Below are 12,368 nucleotides of genomic sequence, written 5' to 3' on the forward strand. Positions count from 1 at the left end.
GAGTTTCATGAATTAAAGGTATAATCTGTATGTCATCAAACAGCGACCTCTAGGCAAAAGAGCTGTGCTTGGGATTGCACTTTGTTTACCTTTTTGTTTTGGTCTGATGTGTGGATTGGATTTCATTGGGTATAGGGGAGCGGTGGCGACTGTTGGGGTGTGACCATACCCACTGAAATCCAATCCACACATGTTGTCATCTTTTGCCTAGAGGTCACTGTTTGATGACATTACAGATTCTACCTTTAGTTTAAAGGAAGGAAAGGAAAGTCTTTATTTGCCATGTACTGTACATTTACACATACCAGGGAGACGAAAGTGAACAAGGGGTAGTACTGTAGGTAGGATGCATGTAAGTCGATGCAAGATTCAAACCAACTCTGTAGTGGTTGTCAAGATGCCTTCAGGGGCCTCAAGGAAGGAAGGAAGGAAGGAAGGAAGGAAGAGTTCCTTTCTAAAGGTGGAAGGAAGGAAGGAAGGAAGGAAGGAAGGAAGGAAGGAAGGAAGGAAGGAAGGAAGGAAGGAAGGAAGGAAGGAAGGAAGGAAGGAAGGAAGGAAGGAAGGAAGGAAGGAAGGAAGGAAGGAAGGAAGGAAGGAAGGAAGGAAGGAAGGAAGGAAGGAAGGATGGGTGGAAGGAAATCATTAAAGAATGCCAGCAATGAAGCAAAGCTAAATAAAGCTCTCCACATGAGTAAGCAAATTACTAACTCAGACCAGTCAAAGATCTAGTAAAGGAAAGTCTTTATTTGCCATGTACATTTATACATACTAGGAATGCATTCTCTGCATTTCACCCATCCAAACTATTTTAGGGGCAGTAGGCTATAGGCAGCCACAGTACACTGTGCAGCACTGAGGCACGAGGGACCAACTCCAGTTCTAATCGGTCAAGGGTAATAGCAGGAGTGTGTAGCTAGAATGCATGTATTTTATGGTGTGGGAGGAAACCAGAGAACCCGCAGGAACACAGGGAGAACATGTACACTCCACACAGAGTTGGGGTTCCAACACAGGACCTTCTTGATGGGAGGAAACCAGAGAACCCGCAGGGACACAGGGAGAACATGTACACTCCACACAGAGCTGGGGTTCCAACACAGGACCTTCTTGATGGGAGGAAACCAGAGAACCTGCAGGAACACAGGGATAACATGTACACTCCACACAGAGCTGGGGTTCCAACACAGGACCTTCTTGATGGGAGGAAACCAGAGAACCCGCAGGAACACAGGGAGAACATGTACACTCCACACAGAGCTGGGGTTCCAACACAGGACCTTCTTGATGGGAGGAAACCAGATAACCTGCAGGGACACAGGGAGAACATGTACACTCCACACAGAGCTGGGGTTCCAACACAGGACCTTCTTGACGTGAGGCAGCAGTGCTAACCACTGCACCACCATACCACCCTAATGATCTTCCAATACCTACTATGCTCTCGAGAAAGAATTGTGACGGAAATATTATCATGTCATATAGTTCTGTGTTAAAATACATATTCTATCTCTGATAGCCTTGACTAGTAGTTAATATGATCAACTAGTATACAGCTCAAAGACACTAGGCGACAGTCTTAACAGTGTCTCTTAAATACAGCCAAAGGGCCAGGAGATATGAAAGGTCCAAGGTCTTTTCCTCTCCAGTTCTAGTGTGAAGACATAACAAAGCCATAGACCCATTTTTTGTTTTAATTCTTCTCATCTTTATTATTATATCTGGTATCTTATGTTCGCCATGTAAATTATGTATTTAATGTACGTCTGACCAAAGTTCTTTGTCACTTTCTGGTCAGACGCTCGTTGTGTCTCTGATGATAAACTGATCACTTTTTCTATGGCCATGGAAACAGAAATAAACTATGTTCTATATTTTCATATACAAATTGACTCATCTTCATTTTTACAGTTCACTGTCATGGCTCATTTGAATTATTCCACCACAGAATATATTGAGATTATTTTGAGATATTGAAATTGCGATATGATGCACAACATTAGAGCTATTTTTTGCATGGCTATTTTAATAGATTTATTTTTTTTGAATGATGATGATGATGTGATTTCTGCGGAGGTCTGTACCAAACAAAGATGTTTTTGAACGTTTGTAGAATGTGATCATGCATCTCTGTTGCACTAAAATACTTAATTTAAAAAGGTATTTTGAGACACATTTCGCCTTTATCAAATACTGCAGCCTCTGGATATTGCACTAGGTCATATTGCGATTTAGATCGAATTTCAACATGCTATCTAAGGTAAAAACTAATTGGATGAGAAATGAGCAGGTTATTATCACGATTACGGTCAGATGGACACACACACACACACACACACACACACGCACGCACGCACACACACACACACACACACACACACACACACACACACACACACACACACACACACACACACACACACACACACACACACACACATACATATACACATACACATACACATACTGTACACATACAGTACATACACATACACACATGAGTGATTGCACTTTGCCTGAGTATAATGAGATATATTATAAACTTTATTTAAGTTTGGCGGCTGGGTGGTGCAGCGGACATTGCGCTCGTCACCAATGCAAGAGACACCGGGTTCGACTCTGGCTGTCAGCGTTGCCTCCGGCTTGGGCCAGCCGTCATACTAACTCAATTGGCAGAGTTAGCGGGTGGAAGTCGATGGGTGGTAATCTGGACGTTGTGGACAGCGACTCCTACAAGTCGGTTGGGGATGCCTGCACAGTAGGGATGGGTACCTTTCACATTTGAACCGATACGGTACCGGTACCTGTGAATCGATACCGGTACCCAACGGTATCTTTTTTCGGTACTTTAGTCTAAAAAAAATTATTTACCTACCTCAGTCGCGAAAAAAAAATTCTAACTTCAAATAACTACAATTTCAACCGTTTTCGGCTTGCCATTGCTCCAACTGCTTTGTTGTTGAATCAAGTCAAATCCTAGGTAAGCATGACAGGCTGCCTCCTCGTGTATCGGAGGGGACACGTGATGCAAGGCTTCTATCCTCCCTACAACCGGCCAGTGGGGGGCATATGCGAACAATGTTCAAGACAGGGGAGGGGAGAATTGGCACAACGGAATTGGGATGGGAGAAAAAATAGAAAAAGAGGAAAAAAAGTGGATACAAAAAAAACTTTATTTAAGTTGGATAAGATATTTTTCTAATGACCATTCAAGGTGGAGAAGGTGTGACATACAGTGTCACTAATATGTACATGACGTCACTAAACAACTATTTTAAGTGTCACCTAATATAAGGCAGGACTGGCATTAGGTGTCAACAAAGCAAGACAAAATCAAGACAAAAGTGAACAAGGGGGTAGTACTGTAGGATACATGTAAGTAGGATCCACGATTCAAACCAACTCAACAGTGATTGACAAGATGCCTTCAGGGCCCTCAAGGAAGGAAGGAATGAACGAAGGAAGGAACGAAGGAAGAAAATAATGAAGGGTGGAAGGAAGGAAATCATTAAAGAATGCCAGCAATGAAGCAAAGCAAAATAAAGCTCTCCACATGAGTAAGCAAATTACTAAACTCAGACCAGTCAAGGACCAGTCAAGAGAGAGGCAGGAGGGAGTGAGAGAAGGACACATGCTGACAATATTCAGCAACAATCCAGTTCCCTGCGTAGTGATTGACAAGGTGCCTGAGGGGTGTGTTGGTGAAGCCAGAGGGGGGAGTGAACACAGGAGAGAGAGAGAGAGAGAGATAGATGGAGAGAGAGAGAGAGAGAGAGAGAGAGAGAGAGAGAGAGAGAGAGAGAGAGAGAGAGAGAGAGAGAGAGAGAGAGAGAGAGAGAGAGAGAGAGAGAGAGGGAGGGGGGGGGGGGGGGAGTAACTCCTCAGTGGAGCTGCACAAAAAAAAAAAAAAGGCAACAGTTTTTCCCCTGAGGAGTCAGTCCTTTCATGTGGCCGCTTGCTGGCGCCTTTTCAAACCTCTGATTGTCTGTGAAATAACCCCACTTTAATAAGGTAGCCGCAGCAGCCTCCTGGGAACAGAGTCCTGCTACAGAATCCAGCCCAACCAGGCTCAGACCTGGAGGCCTCAGGGTGTGGGGTTTGTATGAACAGAAATACAGGTACTTTGTTATACAAATTGTATAAAACATGTATTCATATGAAACTTGGGAGATGGAACAGAGGGAATGACCATGGAATCGGTGGTTCCCTGTGGAAGTGATCCATTAGATCCCAGTGTTTCTTACCTATAATGTATGAGCAGGCAATACTCTGACAAAATACCGTGGCTGAAATGGTGATCAGCAGTGTGTTTATGGAAGCTAAGAACACGATGAGATGGCTTCATGACACCAGTGTTTTTCTTTAAGCTAGTAATACCAGGGTTGGAGATATAGGTTGCAAGGGGAGCAGAGAATGTAAGCAGCATGTTTTTTCCCACGCCCTAGTTGGTATTCACTTTGAAAATTAGATAAGAATCAATGTATTGTCATTGCACGTGCAAGTACAGAGTACAATGAAATGAAGTTGGCATCTAACCAGTGCAAGTATAGCAGTAAAGTGCATTGCAGTATGCAGTGAAAGTATACAGTATAATGTAAGAGTTCAATATGAGATGAATATGCTATGATAATAAACCAGTCCAGCTAGTGGTTTAACTAATATGAGTAGGCAAGGATACAGATAGATAAATGTACAATGTGTACATTGTTATTATACAGTGTTATATGTCTAGATATTGGTATTAGATTACAGTTATAGATAGAGTACAGTGGTAAAACGATAGTCGGTTGTGTCTAAATCGATGATCACAAACCTTTTTTGTTCATTAGGCCAGGGTGGGGTCGCCATTAAGGTTAAGGTAAGGGTTAAGGTAAGGGTTAGGTTTATAAACTACTTTTTAAGTGAAGATTATGACACGTTATTTGCATCTCAATGGTTGTAACATTGTTGTAATAGTACAAGCTGCATGTATTGACTATATTAAAAAAGAAAAAATTATTAAAAAAAGAAAAACTCGCATAAATATCCTGTGAACACATATACTAAAAACTAATTATTATGGCACATATTCCAGGAAGTATTAGAGATCAGTGAAGTGATGACAATTTTAAACAAAACAAAATATTTTCAAAGCCATTCTTCCTCATCATGTCAACCTCACACACACACATCCCTCACACACAAACACACACATGCACTTTTTGATTTAAAATTAAGATTAATTATCATTCACTGACAAATAATTCCAATATGTAGATGCTTTGGTCACAATTACTGTACCAGCAAATAAATAATGGAAAATAAACCGTGAAAACTGTTGAAGCTTTTAGATCAATCATGGGAATATATAAGTGCAGCTTTCAAATTAAACTTGTATTTATTTATTCATTTTAGAAAATATGAAAGGACACCTTCTCCTCAGATAAAATGTGTAGGCCTAAAGTTATTAATCAAAGTGTGTGCACTTTCATCTGACAACATATACATTTCCCAAAGAAACATACAAAACCGTGTAAATGTAAAATCACAATTACTTCATTCACTCCTAATGCCCGGAGAGAATTGTTTTAGAGTCATATAGGAGGACAGGGAAATGAATAGCTATACACTAAATGTACTCGGATTGTGAGAAAACGCCTTTCCCATCTAATGTGTGTGTCCTCGTCAAAGTTGTGACTGAGAGACACTGGCTCCACAAACAGCTTTAACATTCAGGAAAAAATAGCAAGATAAGTGAATCTGTGTTTCATACACTAATAAACATAATTATCCAGTTAAGAGGGTCATTATTGCGCATGCACGCGAGTTGGAAGTGATCCACCGGGTTGAACATCTGAGCGTGGCGTGGCATATAGGAGCTATTATTTAGGAACTTCCCTGTGATGATGATCGGAGGAGAAACCAATGAGCTACAAGAGGGCAGGAGGGCAGCGGGGGTCCCCAGTGGTTCGGGCCGCAGTGATTGGCCAAAGTTTTAGCCATCTCACTTTAATGACTCTACATACAACACGGATTTGACAACTCTGTCTCATTGACTTTAGAGGAGTCTCACCTGTGGCCGCGCTGCAGCGACTGTTCGTCCTCCTGTTGTCCTCCTGTTGCGCCGCGGATCATACGTTTCTTTTGAGGGCAGACGAAGAGAGATGGCTTCTCCAAGCGACAGAGAATGCAGTTCATCCGAGGAGGAGGTCGATCGCCTTTCGGATCTGCCGGAGGAAACGATGAAGAAGAGGAGAATGGTGAAAAAGAAGAGACCTCAACAAGTGACAAGCCATCATCCATTCAGCGTAGAGGCTCTTCTTATGTCTGGGAAAACGACGACGCACAGTCGTAGCAGCAGTGGATTCACGACAGGCCACAGTGAAAACGGATCGGTGGGAATATTCTCTAATGGCCAGACCTCTCCTTCTTCTCATCTGTGCCGGGAGACGTGCCTTCCTCCCGGGGGGATTCGAAAGCACTCACTGTCTGTCCCGCCGTCGCCGGTCAAGTCTGAGACCTCCGAGTCAGATGAGTGCGCACCGTGGGGTACAAACCCCGCATTCTCGTCACAGCCTCGTAAGTCAACCAGATCGCTAAACTTTGTATTTCGCTTTACTCAGTTTCACGAAATAATACTTACACGTATTTTATTTGGGGATAGAGCCTATGAGAGGCTTCTTATATCCAAGTTTCCTATTGGCCAGAACAGAAGCGCAATCGTCATTCAAAAGCAAGAATCCAGAACATGTTAGATTCGAATTATTCTAAATAGCCCTTATTAGATGAATTGATGAATTGAAAATGGGGGACCCTGATGTAAACAAGACGAAAGTCTTTCTCTGGTCTGCATCCCCTTAATGTGTGTATTGAGCCGTACTGTATTGTACCCATTCTGCAATCTGTTAATACAATTTTCAATCAATCAATCAATCAATCAATCAATCAATCAATCAATCAATCAATCAATCAATCAGGACTAAAATATACATTTGAATAAATGTACATTTCAATTCCAAACTGGCTTATTAACCCAGTGGGCTATACTCATTATAGGCTGCTGTTGCTTGTATGCTAGAATGTGGTTTGTGTGTTACTCATGGGAAATTAGCTATAACTCTGCTTTGATGTGGTAAATTCCAGCTTCATCTAATAATATAAAGTCAGAAAGCTTGGTATTGTGGTAATCTTGAACACTCGTAAGTGCAGAAAGGTAAAAACGAATTGGATCAATACGAATTTGTAATAATGTAAATTGAAAAAGTGTGGTGCAGTACATTCTTATTCAAACCCAGTGTTCTCTCCTTCCCTCCCCCTGCAGGCCAGGTGAGTCCTTCCTGTCCACTGCGAAAACACAAAAACAACCGTAAACCTCGCACCCCCTTCACCACCTCGCAGCTCTTGGCCCTGGAGAGGAAGTTCCGGCAGAAGCAGTACCTGTCCATAGCAGAGCGGGCAGAGTTCTCCTCCTCCCTGAGCCTCACGGAAACCCAGGTCAAAATATGGTTCCAGAACCGGCGGGCCAAAGCGAAAAGGCTCCAAGAGGCCGAGATTGAAAAACTCAAAATGGCCGCGGACGCCAAAACGGTAGCCGCCACTGTAGCATTACATCCTGGCTTTACCTTACCTCTACCCCTGGGCGCCATGTCACTGTACGGACAGTCCTACTACAACCATCACCAAAGACCCTTTCTGCCCCTCTCACCTCTAGGACTGTACACTACCCCGCTGGGGTACAGCATGTATCACTTGGCATGGGAATGCCACTGTCCCGACGGAAATAGTAGTTGAACATGTGTTTTCAAATGTTCCAGAAAGAACACCAGGAACACTTTGTTTTCGATCATTTTGAAAGCAATGTTTCAACTCTTGAGGACTGTGAAGTATCTGTGAAGTTGAATCAGGCACTTCTTACAGTATGTTATCCTATAGCTCATTTGAAATCATACTCAAAGAGATTTTCTTGCCCACTACAAGGTGTTACGACCCCCCCCCCCCCCCCCCCCCCCCTGGATTGTATGTTTACATGACCTCTTTCAATCAGGAGGGTGTGTGACGATATTACTGCTGCGCTGCAATGCTGTTGTCCCTGAAACATGCTGTGTTGTCCGCTCCTAACCCCTAAAACCCATAGTTTCAGTCTTCTCATTTGTCTCTGTGTCGTGGACAGTCTTACATTTCTTCTTCAGTTGCTCAGTGCTTTTATTCACGTTTGGATGATGATGCACCAACACACCTGTTTGTTTTTTTTCTGACCCTATTGGCGCTGCTTTTTTATTTAGTACAGTATATAGGCTACATTGCCTAAAATGCCTATACATTCTGAAAAGAAAGCACGTATGCCATCGTAATATTTCAGAACTATTTGAGAAAAACAAATGTAAAGAACCTCCACCTTGGTGACCATGTATTTGTCTAGGAGGGTCCTGACTATACTGACATACTGTTTACTTTGGTGGAGAAAAGGACAGTGGACTATACGAGTGACTACCTTTTCCCTCTTCATCCGACACACTGCCTCAATGTTCAACTGGGCCTCAACTATGTTTGTGTGGATCAGTGACAGTCTATGCAAGCCACGTGAACAGAAAGCATGCTCATTCAAATTTATGTCCACAAAAAAAGAAATCTTGGAACCAACAAAATGTATGTTTTTTTGTGGCTGGAAACACTATTTTCCGTTTTGATTTGTAAACAAAATTCAGCTTATTGTCTCATATTGCCGCCTGGAAGACACAAAGGTTTAGGCTTCTGATTATGTTTACGATCCTGAAAACTAAAATGACACTTATGCTCTTAAACAGTTTGTATTTTAAGCTTTGTCCATGTTTTGCCTTAGATTTTTATCATTATCAGTAAACCCTTTTTTTGAGCACTCCTACAGTTCCTCGTCGAACATTTATAGATCCATCATTTAATGCAGGTCTATGCAATTCTCTTTGAACTTCTAATGCTGGAAATGTATGAATGTATTATATTTTGTATTTTTGATATATAGTTTAAATGTGGCACAAATGTTCTGACCGAAAATTGTATTTATACAGTTATATATTCTTCTACAATTGTATATTCTTTTCCTGTAGGTTCCTTTGAGAGGAGCTACAGTACTCTATGCACTGCAGTTCAATTATGTATATCATTTAAACAAACCAACAAATAAAGTCTTTAAAAATAAAAATAAAACTTCCCCTTTCTTCTTGATGAATGAATATGTAAAAACCAAGCTTTCTTTTTTAAATTGTATTTCATCTTTTTCATTTTTAGCAACTGTTATGCCTCCAACCCGGCCCTGAACAGAAACAGCTGTTTTGTGTGTGTTTCCCGTTTAGTGGTAATTTCAAGACCATGTTTGTCAAACCATAAATGATACCTATAAATTATCCAGCTCTGCAGTTAGATCCTGTTATTACTGAGTTGTAAACCACATCGGTCGACGTTCTTTACTGCTCCACGAGGACACAGCCCTTTGTTTATTCCCAAATGTACTGCATTTTACTCTCGCGTAATTATCTCGTTGCGTTGATTAAAGAAACCTTGTGACTTATTGATCCTTTTAAGTTTGCTAGCGAGACGGAAGTACAACTGAGGCACCGAACTACAGTTGTAGAACTCCTTTCTAATTGTGTCTTGAGAGTATTTTGGTTCATAATTATACATCAACAACCTAATCTAAGCATGTTTACCTCAGTATTTGAAAGAAAGTACGCTTCTGTGTCTCACAAGTAGCTTTGTCTGCATTCATTCTATTACACCCTCTAGCATCTGCCATCTATACAATGATATAAACTTATATACAAGTAATTTTACCTTCCTTATATAAAAGAGGTGACGGTGGCATATAACTATAACCACATGTAGAATTATTATTTAATGTTGCATTAAACACAGCCTTATATACTGACAATGAAGCTGACGCTGATTTTGATTGATCATTCAATGTGTGTTAAGTGTCCTGTTATTTCCCTTGGTTGCATCCTGGCCTCATTAACCCCTGCTGGTGACGGTGATGTATAAACATGCTACATTGTAGGCTATTTAATGTTACATTAAACATACAGCCTTACAGTACATACAAATGGGTGTTAAGTGTAAGTGCTATTATTTTCCTTGGATGCATGGCCTGGGCATTGGCGTCTTAATAGCCTGGATCCCCCATAGTTCAGTGTGTTGAGTCACTGGCCTTTGAGTGTTACAGAGAAGCAGTATATTACTCACCAGGCAAAGCAGGCGATGTGGGTGTGTGGGGGGGGGGGGGGGGGGGGGGGGGGGGGTTGTTAAAGGTGCCTGGGCTTTGTGGCAATTGTAAGAGCAGCTTACAACTTCCGTGCGACTTTGATGTAATGAGGAAATCATTTATAGGCAGCAGTGTATTTATGAGGTTCCCTTTAATCAGAACAAGGCGGTGAGGGCAGGCAGGCGAGCAGGACCCCGGCTCCAAATGCAGACAAGCAATCAGCATAATGAAGTGCAGATTGTCAAGGCTTGACTGTGTGTCTGTTTGGAAACATCAAGTCGCTGCTACTTACTGGAGGGGGATTGCCTTTCAATGGCTGTACATTTAATGCATTTTCTGAATGTGGAGGTTTATTAGTGGTATCATAGCGATACATGTCTGTTTCTCTCAGTGTGTGTCTGTTTAAAAATGAACACTGATGCCTTGTGTGAAGCCAAGCATGTTTGTGGTTAGGAGGTGTGTCACTAATGAACTGCATTGTGTAAAAACAGGATCTCTCTCCAAAGACCATGTGCATGTCTCCTACCTCCCCTAGTGGTGGTTGATGGCATAAGAACCTTTGTTTCTTTCCTCACTTCACTTTCTTTCTTTCTTTCTTTCTTTCTTTCTTTCTTTCTTTCTTTCTTTCTCTTTCTTTCTTTCTTTCTTTCTTTCTTTCTTTCTTTCTTTCTTTCTTTCTTTCTTTCTTTCTTTCTTTCTTTCTTTCTTTCTTTCTTTCTTTCTTTCTGAACACACATACAAACACAGACAACTCATTCCTTTGCCAGAAATGGGGACCACAAGACAGCAGACAATGTTTGTAATGAGATTCAAGAACATGCTTCTATAGAACACTGCTCATTGTGGTACGACTGTATCTTTAATGCCAAGTTTTTATTTGAACAGGCTGTGCATGAGACACGTGTGAATGTGTGTGACAGACGAAAAGCTCCAGAGATATGTAAGTATTGATCTTAAGATCTTCATAATGTTCTTACTGTCCTGGTGTAAACATCTTCAGGTTGTTTGGTATGTCTGCGTACATACTACACTGCTATTTCTGCCCCAATTTGGAAGGGGACTTTGGAGCAAAGTTTCATCCTTCTCCGTGGAATGGCTGATATGTATGGATTCCTCCGTACTCTGGTTTCAGGTGATACCTACCTATCAGAGCCTCCAAAAGACAGCAATGTTGGCAAAATCAATGACATTTGTTGTGGGAGGAGGCCGGGGGACGGGTTATATTTGCAGCTCTGTCCCCCACAGGAATCTGTTTTGTGTGGGTCTTTTGTCCCCCACACAGTTCCAACTTGCATTTTGTATTGATGTTAATTTGCTCTCTACCAAACTTGTTTACAAAATGGTATAGGGTTTTGGGCAGTGCCTCGTAGATCCTTGATTAAGCGAGTGTTTAGGTGTATGTGTGTGTGTGTGTGTGTGTGTGTGTGTGTTATGTACCAGGAGCCTGATCACTCCTGTGTCACTGTGCATGCAGGTTGAGGGCTGCCAATTAGCTAATAAGTGCTGATTGGTTACCTGCTGGGAGCTTTAAAACCAGCCCTGGTAACACACATGCAGGGTCTGTGCTTAGAGGAAGAGCTGTCACGTTCTTCCAGGCCTTGTCCTTTGGTTTACACTAATAGTTCCTTGATATAGTAGCATTTTTGAGTTAGAGCACGGGGTTTTGGTGTTGGTTTGCACATAGGTTGCGTGCCTTTGAGCCAGGGTCGTAACAGTTGGGGGCTCGTCCAGGATATTTTACCCCTAGAAATTTGTTTGGTGTTTTTTTTTTTGTGTTACACGGGGTGTCATGGTATTATGGTTTGGGTGGTGTTCGTTACGTATTGTGTAACGTGTGGGCTTGAGCCGTTTTCGTCAAACAGGTGAGTATGCCTTATTTGTTTGTAATTTGATGTGACTACTTATGCTGTTAAAATATATAGTTTAGTGGGCACCACATGTAGATAGGGACATTATTTTCTTGTTGTTGGTTAGCTTCCTGTGCACCACATTCTCCTGGGGCAGTCAGGGAAGGGATTGGCACCATCTACTTGTCTGGTACCGTATCATGTACTGGACGGGTGGATGGTCAAGTATGATCTTTGACTGGTAGCAGGTGTGGTTGAAGATGGTTAGGTCTACAGGGCATTAGTTTAAGGGTAGGTAGGTTAGGGGGGCA

The 12,368-nt window shown here is 41.9% G+C and overlaps 1 protein-coding gene across 1 annotated transcript; it reads left to right on the forward strand.

Annotated features, from left to right (window-relative positions):
- The first annotated feature begins 6,038 nt into the window (after nt 1-6,038).
- Nucleotides 6,039-9,135, forward strand: msx2b (muscle segment homeobox 2b). Its single transcript, XM_084319947.1, has 2 exons — nt 6,039-6,555; nt 7,298-9,135. The coding sequence occupies exons 1-2, from the start codon at nt 6,141-6,143 to the stop codon at nt 7,765-7,767; spliced, it is 885 nt and encodes a 294-aa protein (XP_084176073.1). The 5' UTR covers nt 6,039-6,140; the 3' UTR covers nt 7,768-9,135.
- The last annotated feature ends 3,233 nt before the right edge of the window (nt 9,136-12,368 follow it).

This window comes from Notolepis coatsorum, assembly GCF_963971535.1.
Source record: "Notolepis coatsorum genome assembly, chromosome: 8".
NCBI classification, from domain to species: Eukaryota; Metazoa; Chordata; class Actinopteri; order Aulopiformes; family Paralepididae; genus Notolepis; species Notolepis coatsorum.

What these genes read in the sequence shown, in the direction of transcription:
- msx2b (XM_084319947.1), top strand. Translation starts at nt 6,141, where the DNA reads ATGGCTTCTCCAAGCGACAGAGAATGCAGTTCATCCGAGGAGGAGGTC. An exon ending in CGCATTCTCGTCACAGCCTC is followed by an intron (nt 6,556 to 7,297) that starts GTAAGTCAACCA and finishes CTCCCCCTGCAG; the next exon opens with GCCAGGTGAGTCCTTCCTGT.